Source organism: Theobroma umbraticum, unplaced genomic scaffold (genome assembly GCF_002168275.2).
Source record: "Theobroma umbraticum cultivar Fairchild unplaced genomic scaffold, ASM216827v3 scaffold_95.0, whole genome shotgun sequence".
Lineage (NCBI taxonomy): Eukaryota > Viridiplantae > Streptophyta > Magnoliopsida > Malvales > Malvaceae > Theobroma > Theobroma umbraticum.
The window spans coordinates 9,790,769-9,813,525 of record NW_018397257.1 but is presented as its reverse complement, the minus strand read 5'-3'; the positions used below and the strand labels follow the sequence as shown (position 1 = coordinate 9,813,525).

At 36.9% G+C, this 22,757-nt stretch overlaps 3 protein-coding genes and 2 pseudogenes across 3 annotated transcripts; 3 read left to right on the top strand and 2 right to left on the bottom strand.

Moving 5' to 3' along the window:
• Positions 1 to 1,453: 1,453 nt before the first annotated feature.
• On the top strand, positions 1,454 to 3,595 carry LOC110412614 (L-type lectin-domain containing receptor kinase SIT2 pseudogene; annotated as a pseudogene).
• Positions 3,596 to 4,994: 1,399 nt separating this feature from the next.
• On the top strand, positions 4,995 to 7,490 carry LOC110412204 (L-type lectin-domain containing receptor kinase SIT2 pseudogene; annotated as a pseudogene).
• Positions 7,491 to 9,662: 2,172 nt separating this feature from the next.
• LOC110411867 (Major facilitator superfamily protein) lies at positions 9,663 to 13,718 on the bottom strand. The gene is made up of 14 exons (XM_021422217.1): positions 13,377 to 13,718; positions 13,197 to 13,297; positions 12,853 to 12,931; positions 12,662 to 12,721; positions 12,472 to 12,538; positions 12,261 to 12,385; positions 12,069 to 12,170; positions 11,610 to 11,987; positions 11,419 to 11,466; positions 11,254 to 11,316; positions 11,069 to 11,149; positions 10,858 to 10,956; positions 10,423 to 10,560; positions 9,663 to 10,312 (listed from the first exon to the last, which is right to left on the bottom strand). The coding sequence occupies exons 1-14, from the start codon at positions 13,584 to 13,586 to the stop codon at positions 10,178 to 10,180; spliced, it is 1,686 nt and encodes a 561-aa protein (XP_021277892.1). The 5' UTR covers positions 13,587 to 13,718; the 3' UTR covers positions 9,663 to 10,177.
• Positions 13,719 to 13,893: 175 nt separating this feature from the next.
• Positions 13,894 to 15,688, top strand: LOC149527467 (uncharacterized). Its single transcript, XM_089782834.1, has one exon. The coding sequence runs from the start codon at positions 14,467 to 14,469 to the stop codon at positions 15,175 to 15,177; it is 711 nt and encodes a 236-aa protein (XP_089638960.1). The 5' UTR covers positions 13,894 to 14,466; the 3' UTR covers positions 15,178 to 15,688.
• A 93-nt stretch (positions 15,689 to 15,781) lies between these two features.
• On the bottom strand, positions 15,782 to 20,934 carry LOC110411868 (transcription initiation factor IIA large subunit-like). Its single transcript, XM_021422218.2, has 11 exons — positions 20,369 to 20,934; positions 19,986 to 20,159; positions 19,733 to 19,885; positions 19,523 to 19,580; positions 19,385 to 19,443; positions 19,039 to 19,167; positions 17,462 to 17,614; positions 16,754 to 16,817; positions 16,462 to 16,622; positions 16,241 to 16,324; positions 15,782 to 16,142 (listed from the first exon to the last, which is right to left on the bottom strand). Exons 1-11 carry the CDS (start codon positions 20,489 to 20,491, stop codon positions 16,119 to 16,121), a joined length of 1,182 nt encoding a protein of 393 aa, XP_021277893.1. The 5' UTR covers positions 20,492 to 20,934; the 3' UTR covers positions 15,782 to 16,118.
• Between the last annotated feature and the right edge of the window lie 1,823 nt (positions 20,935 to 22,757).

Sequence of the window (22,757 nt, the reverse complement as noted above, 5' to 3'; positions counted from 1 at the left end):
CAATGATTTAATAGATTATATTAAATAAATGTCGATTTTCTTTGAATAAGAATAGACCATGTGATGATATCAGCTTTCTATAATAAAGTAGATCATGTAGTGTGTGTTCTTTTGGCTGCATTGGGAAGATATGCTTATTCTCACTTACATTGTATTTGAAATGTTATCAAATTAACTAGAATTTAGAACTAGTAGTATTTGGTGTAAAACAAGTTCTGACTTGGTAAAAAAAAAATTATTTCATGCTTCGTGCTTTGACAAATAAACCATAGTAAACAGCTGCAAAAGGATTATCATCTTCTACATAATGAAAAAGGGTAGCTGGATCATCCAAGTTGACTTCCTCAAACAGACAAATTAATATCTCTAAATCAAAACTTTATGGAAAAGCATTCATGTTGTATAGATTTTTACTAGCATAGGATTCCATATGGTGATAGTAAACTGATGAAGCATGGATGATCCAGGTGAGCTCAAGCACCAAGAAATGAACGAAATTGGGATTTATCTCTAGTGAATCAAAGAAGTAAAAAGGTGTTAGTCTGCTCCTTTGAAGTACCAAATTCCCACATAAGTTTTAGTCTCAAAAATTTTTCCTGTGAAGTTTTCTTTTCTAAGCCAAAATGAAAATTTTTACGTAAAGAAGTCCCCATGGGCAGATGAGAAGACTTCTGAGAGTCAATACCAGGACAAGTCCATTCCATGCTTGTAAAAGTAGCAACCTGTTGTAGTCTCCAAAAGAATAATATAACAGTCACGCTGGAGGAAATTGCATGCATGTTACTTGCCAATTTGTTGGACTTTTTCTCCTGGAATATAGCAAAGGTTGAGGATATGGCATCTGTTTTGGTGGATCATTGAAATTTTGTTACTGATATTAAAGAAATGATAATCTTGAATAAGATCTATGTTTATGTCACCTTGATCCTCAGGAATGCAACTGACAAAAACCTTATGCTAGTTGTCCTAATATGAAACTTTGAGCCCAAGTAAGCATATCATTGCATAAACAAGTTGACTTGCTGCACAAAAAATTTGAAACAATAATTTAAAAATCACATAAACCTTTTTTTTTTTTTTTGAAAATTGGAATTTATTGGTCATTAACCGATAAATCATTGATAGTCTAACCAGGAATTTAACCATAGGCATGATTAAAACCGGTCATCATTATTGACCTTGGGTTTTGGTTGAGTATAACCTTCCCCCGAGGCCATATCCCAATGGCAAAGGGATGAGAGGGATAAAGGGAAGATGGTGCCTTGCTGCCTCATCTTATTATCATGCCCCCAAACAGCCAAAGAAGAGGTCAATTATCAGTTTCTATGCTATTTCAGTAATTCCATTTATTGACTCTGGAAATTAAAATCATTGAATAATTATTCTTCTCGTTCTAGAACTTGACCATGACCATTTCTGCAGGAGGCCATATAATATATTGCTACAAGTTGCTGCCTGGAGAGATAAACTTAAAGGTGGATATGTTGTGCAGGTTCTCTTAGCACCAAGACCGTTCATTCTTTTCACAATGGCTGCTGCTTTTACATCATTTTACTTTTTGTTGTGTTCCTGCCTGGCTCTGATTTCGTTGGCCAGGGCTGAAGATACTGACCAATTCATCTACAACGGCTTCGGTGGTGCTAATTTGCACCTTGATGGGAATGCCAAAATCCACCACAATGGTCTACTGCAGCTCACCAATACTTCAAAACAACTTGTTGGCCATGCTTTCTACCCATCTCCAATAAAATTCAACACTTCTTCCCCAAGTTCAGCTCGATCCCTTTCCTTCTCCACCAATTTTGTCATTGCCATGGTTCCTGAATGGAAAGATACTAGTGGCCATGGCATTGTCTTTGTCATCTCCCCATCTATGGATTTCAGCCATGCTGTTGAAAGTCAATATCTAGGACTCTTTAACGCTACAAACAACGGCAATTCTTCAAATCACATCTTTGCAGTTGAGTTTGATACTATCCTCAGTCCTGAATTTGAGGATAGAAATAATAATCATGTAGGAATTGATGTTAACGGCTTGAAGTCCATCCAATCTGAACCAGCAGCATATTTTTCCAATGAAGAAAGGAAGAATAGAAGCTTGAAGCTCATCAGTGGACATCCAATACAGGTTTGGGTGGACTACAATGATGAAGAAAAACTACTCAATGTCACATTGGCACCAAAGAGAAGCCCAAAACCAGACCAGCCTCTGTTGTCAACATCAGTCGATCTCTCTGATATTCTACTAGACACTATGTATGTTGGTTTCTCTGCAGCAACAGGTTCAATTGCAAGTAACCATTATCTTCTGGGATGGAGCTTCAACAGACGTGGACAAGCACAAAGCCTTGAGATATCAGAGCTTCCAAAACTTCCCAAAGTTGGTAGAAGAATAAAACCGGATCGATTGATTTTGATCATAGCAGCAGGGTTTTTGCTGGTAATAATCACTGGAGCAACATATTTTTACAGGAGGAAGAAATATGAAGAAGTAAATGAAGACTGGGAACAGGAGTATGGACCTCAAAGGTTCTCCTACAAGACTCTCTACAAAGCAACCCAAGGTTTTAGAGACAAACAGCTTGTTGGAGCCGGAGGTTTCGGGAAGGTATATAAAGGTACACTTCCTTCTTCCAAAGAACAAATTGCGGTCAAGAAAGTATCCCATGAATCAAATCAAGGGATGAAGGAATTTGTCTCTGAGATTGTTAGCATGGGAAGGCTAAGGCATAAGAACTTGGTGCCGCTTCTTGGCTATTGCAGACGAAAGAAAGAACTCCTTTTGGTCTACGATTATATGCCAAATGGAAGCCTTGACCAATTCCTCTTCGACAATGACCATCCAAACCTTAATTGGTCTCAAAGATTTCAAATCATCAGAGGGGTGGCATCTGCTCTTCGTTATCTCCATGAAGAATGGGAACAAGTTGTTCTCCACAGAGATGTCAAAGCTAGCAATGTTCTTTTAGATTCCAATCTAAATGGACGGCTAGGAGATTTTGGCCTTGCCAGATTTTATGATCGTGATGCTGGTCCACAAACCACCCGCCTTGTAGGGACTCTAGGATATCTGGATCCCGAAATTACCAGAACAGGGAAGGCTACTAAAAGTTCAGATGTGTTTGCTTTCGGGGCTTTTCTGCTTGAGGTGGCTTGCGGGAGGAAACCTATAGATCCTCACCGACCCCGTGAAGAGATTTTTCTAGTTGAGTTGGTCAATAGGTGCTGGAAAAGAGGTATTATTCTTGATGCTAGTGATCCTAGATTACAAGGTAATTATGTGGTGGAGGAGATGGTGAAAGTTTTGAAACTAGGCTTGCTTTGTTCCAACCCCAGGCCCGGTAGAAGACCTACCATCAAGGAAGTGGTGCAGTATCTTGATGGCAATGCCAGTTTGCCTGATATACCACTGGACCGTGCCGAAAATAATCCATCCTTTGTTCTTGAAACTTTAACACGTGACAGTGCTGAAACTAACCTATCCGTGGCAAACAACCTGGCATCTGATTGTATAATTTCGTTTTCCACATTTCTTGGGAGGGGTTCTCTGAATTCCTTCTCGAGTACCGATACAGTTCTCCATGTAGGTCGCTGAAGCAACCCTTTTCTTGCCAAGCTTTAAACAGGCTGAATGAAGAATTGCAAATGTTGTACATAGATAGAACTAGTTCCAGCATTTTGGATTTTAACCTTTGCTTTTTTTTCAAGCATTCTGTAACTCTGCAAGTCAATCTGATCTTTCTGGTTTAATACACATAACATCAATCTTGTTGCTACATTTAGAACTTACACCTACATATTATCAATTAAAAGCTCCCCACATATGTTATTACCTTGCTGGAACTCCTACTTTCATGCCTTGAAGCAGTGCAAATGAACGGAAAGATAGGAGAATAATTACCCTTTAATTGTTTGTAATCCAAGAGTTTTGATGCTTTGTATCCAAACCCCTTATTTCAGTCTATAGCAAAGAATTCTGGGCCTGGTAAACAATATTACAGACCTTGGACTTCCCAACTTCCTCCATTCCTTCACTAATGGCGTGTCTTTCAAAATACCATGCTTACTCCAATAAGTAAAATTATACATTTTAGAATAAAGGAATTTATTTATAAAATATGACTTTACTTTTAATGATTGACTTAACTTTAAAGATTTTATCTTGAAATTAACCCAAAAAAAATTCCAACCTAACGCTCTAATCATCTTTTCTTGTTTTATTTATCAAAGAAACCTTTATAAGTATATTTTTTTTAACTCACAATGAATATTACCATAGGACAATTACTTTTACTTTAAAATAATTCATTTCAGTAAGTTAATGATACTATGATAGGACAGGTGTATATGCTTTCCCAAGTTAATTTACTACTTGTAATGACTTTTAGGTCTTATGCAGTTGACTAGCTTAGTTACCATTGGCTAAACTAAGAAGATTCCTTGATCAAGATTTAATAATTAAATTGCAACTAATCTGATTTGAGTTAGTCGGGTTGGAAAAAAGCAATGGTATTAACTGTAAAAGCTTATTCTTTAAAGAGTTGCTGTCCCGTTACGATCTTGTGTACTACCAATAGCTTCAGGTTTCATTGATTAGGTGGTCAAGATTTCTGAAGTTCAACGAGGGTTGTTAGAATTTGATCTATCGAACTTAAAAATGTCGTATTACAAGAAAAAAAATTTTAATTTATCAAATTAAAAATTTTGATATATTGTTAAAAGAACTAAATATTTTATATAATTATCTTAATAAATATCTTCTTGAACAAAATCCTGCCGTATATATTCTATAGCATCCCCATTCGTTGTAATCAGCATGATCTTGGTAATAAAAGCATTTATGGTAAAAAATTTTAGCGGCTATTATATTTGAAGTTTTGAGAGTTAGGTGTTGCATACGGTAGCTCTATCAATTCCTGACAGCTAAGAAGGTATCCAGGGTTGGAGCAAGAAGCCAAAAAGTACATACTTCTTTTTGTCATATTGTGAGTCAATTGCATGTTCTTTCTTAATTTCTGATATGAAATTTATAGTCACGGTCTGAAAATGATATTAAGACCTGGTAAACATTGTCAGAACTCTAGACTCATGAACATCCATCTTTGAAACCTTCGTTCCTTCTTAGTCCCGATGACTCTAGGGGTTACAGGTTTTAACTGATATTGTCAGCCCAAGAACTGGATAATCCGAATTTGCCATCTTCCTCTCCCTGATTTGTTTTCAATGGCTGGAATTAGTAGATTTCTCCATATTCTAGTTACTCTGGCTACAGTTTGTTCCATTGCCTTAGCTAAGGACAAAAACCAGTTTATCTACGAAGGCTTTCATGGAGCCAATCTTCATCTTAATGGAATTGCCAAAATCCACCCAAATGGCCTATTGGAGTTAACAAACAGTTCATATCAACAGATTGGTCGTGCTTTCTTTCCTTTGCCTATCAAGTTTACTACATCATCGTCCAATAACTCTGGTTCTCTGTCATTCTCTTCCAGCTTTGTCTTTGCCATGGTCCCTGAGTTTCCCAAACTCGGAGGCCATGGCCTTGCCTTCACTATCTCACCATCTATGGAGTTCACGGGAGCTGTAGCAAGCCAGTATTTTGGACTTTTCAATACTACAACCAATGGCCGATCAACCAACCATGTGTTTGCAATAGAGCTGGATACTATCAAAAGCCCTGAGTTTGAAGATGTCGATGCCAACCATGTAGGAATTGATGTCAATAACTTGCTGTCCAACGCATCGGCTCCAGCAACTTATTATTCAGAGACGGAAGGGAAAAATAAGACCCTGGAGCTCATAAGTGGAAAGCCAATTCAGGTGTGGATAGATTATGATGAAAGAGAGATGCTACTTCAAGTAACACTAGCTCCTCTTAGAACCAAGAAGCCAAGGCACCCTCTTTTGTCAGCAAAGCTTGATCTTTCTGAAGTATTCTTGAAATACATGTATGTTGGTTTCTCTGCATCTACTGGGGCAATGGCAAGTAATCAGTACATTCTTGGATGGAGCTTCGATAAAAGTGGACAAGCACAAAGCCTTGACTACTCCAAGCTCCCTTCTCCACCCCATCGTAGATATCCCGCGGAGAAACTAGATTTCAGGATCATGATTCCATTGGTAATTATGAGTCTTCTGGTTGTATTTTTCATTGGAGCTGCTTACAAGACATGGAGGAAGAAATATGAAGAAATAAGAGAAGACTGGGAGCAGGAATATGGTCCTCAGAGATTCTGTTACAGGGATCTCTACAAAGCAACAAATGGTTTCAAAGAAAGAGAACTCCTGGGAGTTGGTGGTTTTGGAGAGGTTTACAAGGGAGCTTTACCTTCCTCCCATGAACAAGTTGCAGTCAAAAGGGTCTCCCACAATTCAAAACAAGGGATGAAGGAATTCGTAGCTGAAATTGCTAGCATGGGAAGGCTAAGGCATAGGAACTTGGTGCAGCTCCTAGGCTATTGCAGGAGAAAGGGAGAACTTCTCTTGGTCTATGATTTCATGCCCAATGGAAGCCTTGACAAGTTCTTATTTAGCAATGAAAAACCGAACCTTAATTGGGTTCAAAGATTTCAAATCGTCAAAGGACTAGCATCAGCACTTCTTTACCTTCACGAACAAGGGGATCAAGTTGTGATTCACAGAGATATAAAAGCTAGCAATATTCTACTAGATGCCCTTCTTAATGGAAGACTAGGAGATTTTGGGCTAGCTAAATTCTATGAGCATGGAGCCACTCCTCAAACCACTCATGTGGTCGGTACCGTGGGATACATTGCACCAGAGCTCGCTAGAACTGGTAAGTCCACAACCAGCTCTGATGTGTTTGCTTTTGGGAACTTAATGCTGGAAATGGCTTGTGGAAGGAGAACTTTAGAACCAGAAAGACCACCAGAAGAGATAATCTTGGTTGATTGGGTTCTTCAATTCTGGAAAACTGATCTGATTCTTCAGACAAGTGACCCAAGATTGGAAGGTAATTATGTGGTGACAGAAATGGAATTGGTACTGAACCTGGGTTTGCTGTGTGCACATCCTACACCAGCAAGTAGGCCTAGCATGAGCACAGTGGTACAATACTTAAATGGGAGTGCCTCCTTGCCAGAGTTGCTACTTGATGGTGCCAGTGATTGTATGATTACAGTTCCTCATCAAACATCAGTCAATGATATGTCATTTCCTGCATCATGTGACAACTTTTCTGCCAATTCCTTGTCTAGTACAACTGATTCCATTCTCAGCTGTGGTCGCTGAATTTGTTAGTATTTTTCAAGGCTCAGTATGGTGAAAATACAGCAAGCTTAAGTCTGTTTAACTGCAACAAGCGTCAAGTAGAGAGTAATAACGGAGAGGCCCATTTGGCTTAGCTGATGTAGTCGGGGTGGTGTAGAAAGATATCTTACGTTCCAATTGTAAAGCTCTCTTATTGTACCAAAAAATAGATAAATGAAGTAGTTATGGTGAGAGGAGGTTGAGAAATTTGAAGTCCAAGAGTTATATCCATTTTGCTACAGCTTATAAGCATTCTTGTGTTAACATTACCATGTAATTAATTTAGTTAAACTGCATACTGCAGTTAATCTGTAAAATCCATCTACCAATAATTTTATGGTTGCCTCACCTATAATCAGTTCAGCTCACAGATTATGACAATGAAAAATCCACTTCCAGATTTCATTTCCACGTTTCCATTTCAGGAAACATAGGACAAACCTTAATCTGCCATTGGCAACAAGGTCCATAACCCCAACATCGAACCAGTCATAATATATAGTAAGTATTGTATGGAAACAACAGGAAAAATGCGGACTTAGTACAGATTCTTCTGCTTGAAAGCCTAGAGGCTAGGATCATGTTGGAACAGAACAAATGTTAGGATCATCCAGCTTTAATAATCAGACTACCTCAACTTAAACAAACTAGGCAAAAAGAATCAGAAACCAAACAAGATCGATAATCTCCCATTTAGTATTTGATTTAACGTTGCCCTTTAGTCATTAAGGGGCATTCAAAGCAATGGGAGGTGACATGAGATTTTGTATATGACAAAATATTCTTGTTTGAAACTTTGACAAAATATTCTTCTTTGAAACTTTGAGCACACGGATTGATTTTGTCATATGAAAGAGTTGAAATTTTTAGAACCGACCAATAGTTTTTACTTTTTCATCAATTATGAGGAATAAAATCCAATGACTTTATCTTTGAATTCCTGGGCTGATAGCCAGCTATGCCTATGGAATCAAGACTTTGGCACAGTGCTTAAGCCATAAAACTTGTTGACTAAAGCTACTTGACAAATAAAGAGTTATTGGCAAAGGGCCATAAAACGAATAGTAGAAGCATGATTCATACCAACATATCAATAATAGATCCTTTTTTCTTTGTATCCTCCATAGAAGGAAGAAAGCAATAGACACTGCATGAAACACCTTTGCATTTGAGCTGATAATTTACATGGTCACAAATATTTTCGAATAGATAAATCTTTCCTCGTCTCGTTTGAAAGGGGAAGATGTAGCGGCGGGTCGTGTTTACACGCAAGCTGACAACAGTAATTAATCATGTTGCATACGTTTTTGGTCAATGCCAGTTTCCACGTTTCCTGGAAAATGACATCAAGGAGTCACGCGTGAACATTGAATTGCAAAGTTAATGCTACTTGTTTTAGTCTCTTTCTGAAGTTGATTCTTTCAGGTTAGGTGGTTTCCCTATTTGCAAGGTACCGGAGATGAGGGTCACGAGACAAGGATACATAACTAAAAAAATGAACTGATGACCGTGTGCCAAGTGAGAAAACTGTCAGATGTTTAGGAACGATATCCAGATGGACTTCAGCCAATAAGCAGTTGCAGCAAGCCAATATTAAGGAGTTTTCAATTCTTCAAACAATGGCATTTCTACGAATTACATCATGGTGCAGTTGAGTTTGACACTAGGAATAGGTGTGAACAGCCTGAAATCTAATGGATCTGCTCGAGCTGCTTATTTTTCCTATGTAGGAAGGAAAACAAACATATATTTTCCAGGAAATTTCCAGAAAGATCAATGGACTTGCAAGTTTTTTTTTTTCCTGGGAAAAGTGATGATATTATTAAGTCTCACTTGGGTTACAGAAGTTTAGCCGCTGTGGCTTACTAAAAACAAAAGAATCCTTAGTGTAAGGACTGGCAAGATATCAGATGGTTTCTGCTATGCCAATGAGAAGGTACATCAATTGATCTCTCTTCTTACAATAACACCAGACAAACCAAACTACGAATTCCCTAGTAAGTACAAAAACATGGACTTTGATAATATATAACAAAATGACCCATTTAAACGTTTTCCACCCCCAAGTCTAATTCAAAGTAAGCATCCGCAAGTGACCACTATATGTATGTTATTTTAGAAAAATCTTATCATCAATTGGTGCACTTGCAAAGTGACCACTATATTATTAGATTTCAGCAGAAGTGGACAAGCACAAAGCCTTGAAATTTCAAAGCTTCCACAACTCTCACTGATAATTGAGGAAGGAGAAAGCCTGGTGGATTGATTATCTTTATATATTCATAACAGCTGTTGTTGTGCTGATAACAATCTCTGGAATTGCTTACTTTTTCAGGAGAAGAAATATGAAGAAATAAAACCATCTTACATAGATCTGCCAATGGCTATAAATATGTGAAAGTAGATTTAGGATCTTACAGTTAGCCAAAATATGAAAACATTTCAAAATGCCCACATTCACCAACCTGGAGATCTTTCTCCAGTGCAGCAAGCTTCTTGGCAACGACACAAGCACTTGAAATTCAATCAGCACTCAAAAGCACTCAAATGATTGTACTTAACGCAAGAAATAAGTCAAATAACAGGAAATAGATTTTGCTGGGTTTTTTTGGGATATTGGGATGCACAGACTTTTTTTAGTAGCATGTCATAACCCTTCTTCGCTGGCTTTTCAATTGAATACACAAAGATCTCCATCATGACATTTGTTTAAGAAGGGCATTGATTATCATACATACAACTCCATTTACATGTCATAAGAAACGTTCAGCTAAAATAGTAGTCCAACAAATCCCATGAGACTATAAATAGAAAACCATCCACTGCCATCCTAAGAAATACTTTGCGGCTAATGGTTACTTATTTAGTCTTCCCTGAAATCATGATGATAGCGGGAATTGCTGAGCTTTCACTTCAGGATCTTGGATTCTATTTCTTCTAAGCTCAAACCTTTAGTCTCAGGGATGTAGACTACCACAAACAAAAGTGATAACAAAGCAATAGCACCAAAAAGAAGGAAAAGATTTTCTGCTCCTAGCAACTCCTGCAGAATGAGCAGATATTAATTCTGATCACAACAGTCAAATTCAAAGCACAAAAAACTACAAGAAAGCAACTTTGAAAAAAGTACACTGTTCAGAATTGAATCAATACCTTCAATGGTGAGAATGCAAAGGTAACAATAGCATTTGAACCAAAGTTAGTGAGAACTGCAAGACTAATCCCTTTCCCTCTTGTGCGTAGTGGGAAAATTTCAGACACCATTAGCCAACTGATAGGCCCAAATGATATCTGAAACATCATTTACAGGGCAAAATGTCAAATTAGAGTACACCTTGGTCTCACAGACAAGGAAAGCACGCGAACAGCCTTTTTTTTTCTATTTTTTCCACAAAATTCTCTTTCTTTGGTTTCCAGCTTCTTTTTTTTTTTCCATTTGGAACAGTTTTCCTTTTCCCAACTATGTTGAAGCTTTATTATTTCTTTTCATATGTAAAACTCTAGGAGTGAAAAGAAATAAATTAAAATTTCTGATCCTAGAAGGTCCCACTGCCACCAATACCAACAATCAAAAGAGAAAATACTGGCCTGATAGCAACCGACATAGAGAAGTAGAGCAGCTACAGCAACAAAAGGGAGTCCTCCAAAAAATTTGTAATAAGCAGAAAGAAGAAACAAGGAAAGAGCCTGCAGTGCAATGAGTTCAGAAAGACAAATAAAACTTCCATAATCATCTTTGCAAATTAACATACCTAAGGGCATGACAGTTCAACAGAAATGAGGGGAATAGTTTACATACAATCCCACCAACACCTCCAATCAGCAACGGTCTTCTGCCAAGATCATCAACTTTTGCAACAGCTATCCAAGTCATTAATAACTACAGGAAGGTATATTTAAAACAATAATTAATCAGCATAGGAAAGAAGGTAACATGATAAACCCTGATTCAAAAGTTAAATAGCAAGATCTATTAAGAGTTACCTTGAACAAACCTACTACTACAGAAAGGCGGGTAGCATCAGCAGCCGCAGAAAATCCAGCACTCTTCAGAAACAAAATTACAAAAACTATTATATGAGTTTGGATAATTGACATTTCCATTTTAAAAACACTGGGATAATAGAGAAATGTTTCAATTATCAGTACCTGTAGAATTGGACCAGCATAATACAGAACACTCGGTTGGCCAGTTATCTGTCATAATAAAGGTACTAAATAAGCCTTTAACATAAAATTCTGAATTCTTAGTGTTCCCTCCTCATATGTTTATTAGCAAAAAACATAGGAATATAATTTATAAATAAATAACAGTATGGATGAGCAAGGAGGAGTAGTACCTGTTGAAAAAGGACTAAACCTCCACCGATTATGAGGGCTTTCAAACTTGGCCCCTGAAATACCTCCAAGATATTTCCTTCAGATTCCTGTTCCACATATGTAGACTTCAGTGACAATAGGCTATCTTCTATTTGTTTCTCAGATGCTTCATCACCTGGAGCCCGACCCCGTAGTTTGCTTAGGGCAAGGATGGCCTTCTCTTTGTATTCTTGTAAAGATCCTTTCCCTTGAACCGCTCTGAGAAGTAACCAGCGTGGTGATGGTGGGAGACTCCACATGCCTATTTCCATAAGTAATGCAATTGGAGCACTACACCCATACATGAATCGCCACCCCCCAACAGCATTAATTTGGAAGCTTCCCACAAAATATCCCAACTACAGAGGAATCCATACTTCAGCTCAGCTTGTTTACAAAGAAATAAAGTAGGTAGTCAAACAATATGTTTAAGAACATACCAAAATTCCCAGAACTATGAATAGTTCCTTTAGAGATACTAGCGTTCCTCGTATCTGAGATGGGCAAGTTTCTGCTATGTAGAGGGGAGCCCCATGCATGGCCTGTGAAATGGCATTGTTGCAAGATGTTATGAGTAAGCACATCATAATAAATCTACCAGAAATACCAGCATTTAGTTTTGTGAAGCTCACCAGTCCAATACCCAGGCCATAAAGTAGCCGTCCTACTAAGAGAACACTAAGGCCTGGAGCATAAGCAGTCAACGAACCACCAAGCACATATAATAGAGCAGCAATGATGAGTTCCCTCCTCCTTCCTTCATGCACAAATCAAAACTATTGGTTAAGAGAAATTGATACATATAAGCTCCAAGTATAATGAAGAAGTTGAACAAAGGATTACCAAGGAAATCTGCAATTGGATAGACAAGGAGGGAACCAAGAAGCGCCCCATAAAGGGAGCCACTGACCTGCACTCAAGCAATATAGTTAGAAAAAAAAAGGAATACATTGTCATTAATTATTGACAGAAAAATATTGCAAATGTCCACAAAAGATGCACCAATTGTGTAGGTATAAGCAAGGAATCATACCACTAGACCAAGCTGAACAGCCGAAAGGTTGAACCAAGTAATGCCACTAAGCTCAGGTGACTGACATTATCAACATAATATATTAGATGAAAAAATATGATCTCTTAATGTAGTTAATGCTGCTGAACTAAACAAGAAATGGTAAATTAATTGGATAAAATTATGAGAAAAACAGTAGTCTGTTGAAGCACCTGCAAAGAGATGGTAGCACCAGAGGTGGCACCAATGTCATACCCAAATAACAACCCTCCCAGAGCTGGGAACAAAAATCTGATTGCCAGAATCAAAATTAAGTCAAGTCACTAAATTGACAGAAGGTTAGAGGAGACTGTTCATTAAAATGATCTACAATCTATCCCTAATTATTCCTTTCTTCAAATTTCCATTATCACCAACTATCCTAAGAAGCTAACGCTTTTCCCTACCAAGAAGATAATTCGACAAAAAAAAAAGAAGAAAAAACCAAAACTACCCAGTGAAGGAAAACATAAAATAAAAAAAACACATACAAGAGAAAAAAAAGATAAAAACGTACGGCAAAATCACTGAAGACCAAGAAAAACGCTCTTGGCAAGCTGAGTCAGGTTCAAGTGACTCTGCTTCTTCCCCTGAAGAATAATCACTCTGTGCAGCAACCTACAAAAAGCAAACAAAAAAATCCCATGATCTAAACAACCCAAAGTTCAAAAAGAAATCATAGTCATTGATACTTTACCTGGAATCTGGGTTTCCGCCTACAAAACAGTGATGGACTTAAAAAGATGTCAATCTTGCTGCAATCTTTTGCTTGAGAGGACAAAGTCTCTGGAGAAAGTCTTGGCCTATTAGTGAAGGAACAGAAAGAGAGAGAGAGTGGTTTCTTTGGCCGGTGTGAGTGTGAGAGTTCGAGGTTCAGCAGAGGCTTAGTAGTGGCACCGCAAGCCATTGGAAGAAAAGATCAGAGAACACACAAAAAATTAAAAAAAAAAAAACAAAAATCTGACGGTTGGTAGGTGATTTTCCCGCTTTTATCTTCTTTCTGTCTTTTTTTTTTTTTTTTCTCTCTCTCTCTTTTTATTTTCTTTGTTACCATACGACACGTGTGATTGATTCTATTCTTGATATTGAGGCTTTGGATTTATTCGGGTATTTTCATGTCAGCTATATGCAATCATTCAACTTTGTTTTGTTCAACATCAGCTAAAAACAGAAAAAAAAAACTTACAAACAAAATAAGAAAAATGGTTTTCGGGTTCCAACTGTAACTTGTTTTTCGTTTTTGGTTTTGACCCATAATTCAAGACTGTCGAAGGCAAATGGAAACTGCAACTTATTGGACTTCCAACATTACAAAATCAAATGAAACTGTGGTTTTACAGCGAAGATATCAGATGCAGTTCAGAGAGAAACATCTTGTCAGCCTCCCCTAGTGATGGGTTTGACTTGGGGGATTGAGAAAGTCTCGTGGGAAAAAAATATTAGCCACTCAAAATAAATAATGCCCCTGAGTGATTTTCAGGAAATGACCGTTGCCCATAATCTTTGTAACTGTCTTTCAAAAGTGCCTTTCCAGCACTCTCCTTTCATCACCCCTGTTAACTGACCCCATATTTCCCGGTTTCCAAGACAAGGTCTTGATTGACCATTCCCCCCCTCCCCCTTCACATTTTCCCTTCCTCTATTCTCTATATTTAACCTTTTTAATTCTGTCCTTGAGTTGCCATGCTCATGCTTAAACCGTTGATGGTTTGGTGTGTTGAGAGAGATAGAAAAGAGAAAGGGGGAGTTGTTTCTGTTGCAAGTTTCCAGGGGGTCTCATTTCAAGGATGGAGGACGGTGGGAACATATTCGAGACGCAATTTATTGGCATGACCAAGACCAAAGTAGGGAAGCAACCCACCAGGCTACAAAAGCATGCCCCGGCATCTCTTAAGCTCGATCGGATAAACACTGCCGCTGCCGGCACCTGCCCTTTTGGGACCTCTGGTGGGACTTCTCAGGCTGCAATTCCCTTACTGTCGCCTGTCACTTTATCACCGTATCCATTTCCAGATACAGAAGAATTCGTGGTTCCAACATGGAAAAATGGTGACCAAGGCACTGATGACAACACGGGGCGTTTCATTTCAAGAATGGAGGACGGTGGGAACTTATTTGAGCAACTACATATTGGCGTGACCAAAGCCATAGTGGGGAAACCACCCACCAGGTTACAAAAGCATGCCCCAGCATCTCTTAAGCTTGATCAGATGAACGCCCCCGCTGCCGGTACCAGCCCTTTTGGGTCCTCTAGTGGGACTTCTCCAGCTGCAATTCCCTTACTATCGCCGCTCATTTCATCACAGAATTCATTTCCAGAGACAGAAGAATTCGAGATGCCAGCATGGAAAAACGGTAACCAAGGCACTGGTGACAAGAAAGCTGCAATACCAACACCAATCGGTTGGAAACATCCAGCTGTTCCAGCATACGTGGAGGCTTCTACTATGTTCACTTTGTTTCAAACCAAATGCCTTCTTGTCAATGATGCACAGTGATGCTTCCGTTCTGCATCTGTACATCATACACTTTGTGTTTTTCGACCCTAAGGTAGATTTACCAGTTTAGTTAGATCATATAAAATTGATGGTGTCTTGATCGATGGGGATCTTTCTCCATAGTCGATACCGGTGTCTTCGATCTTGTTGTATAATGCATTTCCCCGTGATGGCAAGCTTCTTGGGTGATTGTATAATGCATTTCCCCGTGATGGCAAGCTTCTTGGGTGATTGGACGTTGCCTATCATTTTGCTTGCAAGAAAGATGATAACGAGATTTGTCTCCCAGAGTTACCGTTGTTGATTCCCCATTTGGAAGAGGAACATGTTTTGAATATGGGATTCTCTCTATTCCTCTTTGTTGTTGCTTTACAATAACCAAGCGTTACCTTTGGAGATTTAAAGAGGTAAAAGCAGAACACTCAAATACGGGCTATTTTTAAATTAATTGTGCCTTGCATTTTAGCTGTTGCTAAATGCTACCACCACAAGCAAATCAGTGTATTGTTTTCATGCCTTTCACTGCAAGGAAGAATGATAGTTCAGCTAAAAGCAGGAATGAAAGCCAGGTTAGATTTTGAAACCAAAGTGCAACAAATACAAGTAAACAAACAATTGAGACCTGTAAATAAACCAAATCGTCTAAGTATGTAGTTAAAATGAAATTACATATTCCATCGCAGAAATGTTAAAACTTCATGAAGCATCTCAAGTAGCCATCCATTCTAAGGCCGAAAAAGCTCTTCCTTTATGTACAATAGGACAACCATCCAACCCAAGTCTTATGGAAGGTATTAAAATAAAACATGTCATGCCCTTCCTTCAAGATTTCACTCTAATATTAATCAAAGAAAAATTACCAAACACCTAATAAGGACCCTTCACTTGATCTTTTAAAGAAATTTGCAATTTGATGGTGAATAGACATTTCTCTAACAAAATCAGAAGTCAAATTCGCCTGTTGCCTGCAAAAGATTATACCCATTCAGCCAAAAACTTTGATTCAATAACAGTGACAGACGAGTAAAAATAAATGTCATATATTACTCAGTGACAAGCACACCTTATTAAAGAGAATGTCCTTGTTGTTTATATGCATGATGCCATCCTTCAGTGTGCATTTCCATCGGCTCTTGGTACGGGTCACCTACAAACACAAACATACAATATCATCAGTTATTGTCTACATAGAAAAGTAATGAGGCTACCAAAACTTGTATCAATACAAATTATGAAGTACGTCATGGGCAGCAATGATGCATGCTGCAGAAATAGCAAAATCACCTTGTCAAATTGAGCCAAAACTAAATGCTGTGTGTTCAGCTCCTCTCCCTGGTCCACATCATCCAATTCGTCATCATCATCATCTTCATTCAATGGCTCATCATCGTCGTCATCTCCAGTATCATTTTGGGCAACAGGAGCAGGAGTGGCCGCTTGAAGGTCTGGCAGGTAAACAAGAAAAGCAGGTCAACCAAAAAAAAAACCAACAAATAAGGGAGAGAGAGGGAGGAACAGGCATATAATCAAAGAACAATAAGATGCAATCCTCAATTCAATCATTGCCTAAAGTTACCATTAGGCGCCGGTGTGTTCACTACGTTGTAGTCTTCATTGGCAACTCCTTGATAATTGTATATCTTCAAGGTAAGAGAAGAAAGTCAAAAAGCAACAGCCTGTATGTTAGTGAAATCTCCAACGATATACATGAGAAACAAAGAGAAAAGGCCCATTCTAAACCACATGCACAAAGTAACACTGTTGCAAAATGTCACAAAATAAGATTGGGAACCGACCAAAGAAAAACCAAGAACCATTCTATCACTATGTTGCAGAATGTCACAAAATAAGATCAGGAATTGACCAAAGAAAAATCAAGAACCATTCTATCACTCAGTTAAGGAGCAAAACTATCATTGAACTGGTCACTGGTTTCTAAATTTGAAAATTTTCTATTCCTCCCACTTACAATATAAGCAATGCAGCCAAAATCTAGATTTATTGTAGCATTTTCCATATGCCAATTCATCTTTACCCTCAAAAGATTACTATCACTGGCTTTTGGGGTTAGCCAAGTGCAACTGCAGATACCCAGTGGGTTAAGCATTGTACAATAGTTAGCTATACATAATGCAACATCAAAATTGAACTCCAATTACACAACGCAGTCATATTAAAAGATAGGTTGCCTGCCAACATCAACATAGATAATTCAACAATGCATCTCACATCAGAGAAAATAGAACAGATGAATGTCATTGGAATATTGCAATATGATACTTACATTAGGAGTAGAAAGCATATCATCATATGGATCAGGAATTGGTCCATCCAGTTGAGGGATCTTTGAAGATGACCTAGCCAAGTATGCTAAGATCTCGCTTTTTGCAGTGGTTGTAGAATCACGTCTATCAAGGAAATCACTACCCTTACTTCCCTGAGAGTTTAGATATAATAGATTAAAGAAGGGTGTAAAACACATGACAACTACAAACTCAAATATTCCAACAATATTTCTGGTTTACAAGCACCCTTCTGGTTTCACCTAGCATAGCTAAGTTTCCTCATAAATATTCATCACAGTATAGCTCATAGTTGAAACAACTACAAACTCAAATATTCCAACAATATTTCTGGTTTACAAGCACCCCTCTGGTTTCAACTGGAATAAATAAGTTTCCTCATAAATAATCATCACATTATAGCTCAGAGCTTCAACTATGTTTGCTTTAGCATTTTTATTAAAATAAAAAGTAAATAAAAGAGAAAAGAATGTGGGTACAAAAAAGCATCTTGTCTGCAGCAGATCCAACAATAATGGATAAAAGAACTTAGGCTAACAGGTAAGTCTGCCATTTTCCTTCAGATAACAAATTTACAAATGTTCTTACTGGCAGTCCCTCTCTAAAAGAAAGAGTACCCCATAATGGACAACTTGCAAGACTTCAATAATGAATAATTCAGTCAATGAAGTTGACGGAGAAATGAATAAGCAGACATGCAACAATTCACTAAATTGCACCAGCAATTTCACTGGTAAGAAGAGTTAAGAAACCTCTTCTTATCACACTGATCTCAAAGAACTGTCATATACTGTCTGCCAACTGCTTTACCCTTTGAGAACATTCTCTGTCAGCTCAAAATATACTCAACAACACAAACTTGTAACTTTTAAGAATATTCTTTCCTAATTCACAAAACACTTAATGACTACTAACCTAAAACCTGTACCTTCAGAGAAGACCACAATAACTCTAATACGGTACAGAAACAGAACTTCCAGGAAGACCTTGATCCATGTCAAGCACTACCAGAATGGACACTAATCAACTTATCACTCCTTTATTCTCCATTTACATAGAATAAACTAGTCCTGCTCCTACCAAATACCGACTAATCAGTATTTGACCACAAGAAACATTACTCATTTCAATATTACTTTTTAAGCAGTTTATCAGTGATGTTATTTTGATAAGCAAGAAAGATCTTCACCAGCATAAGACCCTTGGAAAACAAGAATAGCCAATGAATGTTGGGTCTTATAATTCGTGTAATTACAGTAATTGCTAGTTTGCTATATCAAATTAATGGCTTGAATCACTGTGATATTCTTATATTAGGCTGCAACGACAAAGATTGAAGAATCCTGTTTTCCCCAAAAAAGATTAAAAAAAAAAAAGATTCTACAACTTTCTGGGGAAGAAAGGCAAATCCATGATTTACATACAGAAGGAGATAGAGTAGAGGTCTACCAGAGCCACACACATCCACAGAAGATATCTAACCGTGATTTGCGTTAGAACAAAAATTTCAAATGAACACGCACACGACAGACTGTCACTAAATAAGAGGACAACTAACCTCTGCCTTTGGAACTTCATACATGGCATCTCCAGCTCCATCTTGTTGGGGTATATATCCACCACCATTGTGATATTGAGTAGTAAAATCCTCACGTTTTCGCTTTCCAGAAGACATCGTAAAGAAGTCCTGGAATTTTCTCCAATATTAAAATTAATCACCAACTTAAGTAATAATAGCTTGTCTTGACATAGGAACAAGGATTATTGAACGAAATATTTCCAAAAAGAGTCAATTCAAACCCTTTGGGATGTGAAACCCTTTTGCATGACCCATGAGTGCTCCTCAAACCAGAAAAACCCAGACATCATTATGCAGTTGTAATGTTACTCGTAACAGGAGTTACCTGTGTCAGGGGTTGATGAGAGGTTCCTCTATCCACCTCATCCCGCCCTTCCACATAAGCTACAAGAAAATAGCACTTATTATTAACAAACCATAGTTAGTGGGTTAGAACTAATTGCTCTTTTAATGTCATACTCACCGACATTAACATCAACACTGAGTGGGGTCCTTTGATTTGGCCAAGGAGAAGGAGATTGCTGTGGGAAAAAAATAGAAAGTATAGATCACCAATAAATCTTCAATGAGGCAACAAAGCCACTTCTTTTTCCTTTCTTTGGCAAGTACAACAGTACAACTACTGTTACACAATGTTTCCCAAATGAAAATGGCACTAACAGAGCATGCTTACCATATACGGGCTCGGCCTTGCACCTTTGGCATCTGTATTGCCGCCACCATCATTCACAGGAGTAGGATAGTCACTACTTCCAGTAGGGATGTTATACATAGAACCATCTGCACTTCCAGGCAACGGTGTAGGAACAGGTGTTTGCAATGGAGTCTACATAATTAAAACCATTCATCAAAAAATCACAAAACAAAAATATCCACCACAATTTAAGCAAATAAAGGCACTCAAAGCAGAGTAATTGGGACATTACCGGAGGGAAAAGCATATCAGCTGTAGGAGTTTCATACTCCTCGGTCCCTTCGTAGGGAACATTAAGATCGTGCACCGGAGTAATTGGGCCACCAGGTGTGGGCTGTTTCTGACCCGAAGATCTCTCAATTGGACCACAGACTACTCCCGCTTGCATCATCTTCATTTCCCAAATCTAAAAGCCAACATTTCCCAAAATCAATTCACTAGATCAGTTTCGTTTCGATAAAATTAATCAAAACCCCTAGTGTTCCAATCAGATCGAATCGAAACACAACGATAATCCCCAAAACCACAAATCATTTTCTAAAAATAATTAAAAAAATCAAACCCTAAAATTAAAAAGAAACGAATGAAAAGGAAATGAGAGAAGGATTTTTTTACTCCTTGTAGTTCGTTGAGGACAGTTTCCCCGGGTCCACCGTTGTTGATGAACTCATCGCGAACCTTGTTGATGACGTCTTCGATGACGTGGACGTACACCGCGCTCGTTGTCGACGAGGCCATTTCGTTTTTCCTCGAATCTTCTATCTAGCTCCTCCTCCTTCGATTCTTCTTTATTTTCTTTTTACAAACAAGAAAGAATTCTCGGATTCTTTTTCCTCTCGGTGATATTTTAGGATAAACCGTAGAGGAGCATGAGAAGCGAACTTTGAAAAATCGATCGATCGGGCGCAATTGGAGAAAGGAGCCTAGGGTTTGGAGAATCGGAGCTGGAGAGAGAGGGAGAGAGAGAAGATAGACAGAGAGGGGCGGACGAGAAAAGGAGAATAAAGACTGGAATATAAATAGGTTTGCATCCGATTATAAGGAGTGGGGCCACGTGGCATAATCTGAAGAGCTCTTTCAGATTTTTTTTTTCTTTTTTCTTGTTTCAGTTTCTTTCCAGGAAAGGCTGTGGGCAGAGAAAGAGAGAGAAATTATGTGCTAAATGCTCTGCACAACTCTCTTTTTTTTATTTTTGTTCCTAAATTTTGTTTTGGTGGTATATATATAGGGGAGAGAGAACAGGACAGCCGAGTTTGGTCATGTCGACCCCAGCGTGCGCTTGATTCTGGGTCCCATTTGAAATACACGGTGCAGATCCTCCCAAATTAGCATCTGCTGTCATTTTTTCTTCAAATTTTAGAGAGGGTGACTGCATGTAATAATTTTTTTTAAACAAAATAGACTTAATACAGTAAAATTTTTATAAATTAATACTTTTAGATTATAAAATTTTAGTAATTAATTGAAATAATATTTAATTGATAAATTAATAATTTGTTAATTAATATAAAATTAATTTATCAAAATATTTTTTTAATATTAAATTTAATATATGTATTATATATTGTGGTTATATAAATATTACTTAATTATCGAATTATGAATTATCATTATTTCTTACGAGCAAATTATTGAGAACTTAATAGAAAATGATATAGAAAATAAACTTGAAAATGATAATTCTATACTATAGTTTATCTCGTGCAACGATGCACTCAAAATAACAATCACATTATATAATTTTTTATTATAATACAAAAACAACATACAAATACTTTTTAATACATTAAGAATAGACATTAATTTCAAAAAAAACAAGTAATATTAGAATTATATTTTATACAAACCTTCTAAGTAAATCATATATATATAATTTTGATGTATAAAGAGATCATTAATTTATATATTAAGTGAATTTATGTGTTTTTTTTAATATATTATTTTATAAATTTAACGAATTATTAATTTATTATATTAATCTCAAGTCAAGATCGATAAAAAATATTATTTAATTAAAATTATTAATTTATCAAGTATTAATTTATAAATATTTTATTATATATTAAATAGTTTAAAATCACTTAAAATATTTTTCAATGGAAATCTTCAACTAAGTAATTTTCCAAAATCGAAATGCTAACAGACACTACATAGGAGCAAATTAAGTCTAAACTTGTCATTAATCTTAAGCCAGAGGCTTACTTCCCCTTTTAAAAATAATACTTCACACAATAAAAAAATTAAATAGACAAGGATGTACTACTTCTATTATTTAATGCCCAAAATAGAAAGGTTTGTCAAAGAAGCAAATATAATTGAATTGAGTCTTTATTCATTTCTTACAATATTTGTTGAACCATCATTACATACGAGTGATAACGTAATGACAATTAAGCAACACTTGTTGTCATTAGTGACAAAATATTTGTTGCAAATGAGAATTAGCACTTGTGGTAATGGGATTCAGACTTAGATGAAAATTTTTTGATCCAATGACATATAAACAATGTAATATGGTTTATTATTTTATAGGTGAGCAAATGGTAACCACCTTTAATGCTCTAATGCTGATAGGTGATTATGTAATAGATGTTGAATGTTTGCGCTTTTTTTTTTAAGTGAAAAAGACCAAAAAGAAAGTCAAATAATCACTCTTATTTCTTCACTAATTTGGTTTATTGGACCACCAAATTTGTATTAGCTAAGTTTTAAATATTGTACGTTTATATCCGGACATGTAACTTAATAATTGATGTATATTTTTTATTACAATAAAATCTCGATAAATTAATAACGTTGATTAAATAATATTTTTAGTCTATTCAGACTTAAAATTAATGTGATAAATTAATAATTTTTTAAATTTTGTAAAATAATGTATTTTAAAAAAACATACAGAACCCTCTTGATATGTAAATTAATAATTTTTTTACATATTAAAATTATATATATGACTCAATTAGGAAGATTTTGTAAAATATGATTTCAATGTTACTTGTTTCTT

Excerpts from the sequence above, each read along its gene's own strand:
- LOC110411867 (XM_021422217.1), bottom strand. The coding sequence starts at position 13,586 with ATGGCTTGCGGTGCCACTACTAAGCCTCTGCTGAACCTCGAACTCTCA. Across the intron at positions 12,171-12,260 it reads ATGGCCTGGGTATTGGACTG|GCCATGCATGGGGCTCCCCT; the intron begins GTGAGCTTCACA and ends GCCATTTCACAG. Across the intron at positions 11,150-11,253 it reads TAGTAGTAGGTTTGTTCAAG|TTATTAATGACTTGGATAGC; the intron begins GTAACTCTTAAT and ends ACCTTCCTGTAG.
- LOC149527467 (XM_089782834.1), top strand. The coding sequence starts at position 14,467 with ATGGAGGACGGTGGGAACATATTCGAGACGCAATTTATTGGCATGACC.
- LOC110411868 (XM_021422218.2), bottom strand. The coding sequence starts at position 20,491 with ATGGCCTCGTCGACAACGAGCGCGGTGTACGTCCACGTCATCGAAGAC. Across the intron at positions 19,886-19,985 it reads CTGATATGCTTTTCCCTCCG|ACTCCATTGCAAACACCTGT; the intron begins GTAATGTCCCAA and ends TTAATTATGTAG. Across the intron at positions 19,581-19,732 it reads CAAGGCCGAGCCCGTATATG|CAATCTCCTTCTCCTTGGCC; the intron begins GTAAGCATGCTC and ends TTTTTCCCACAG.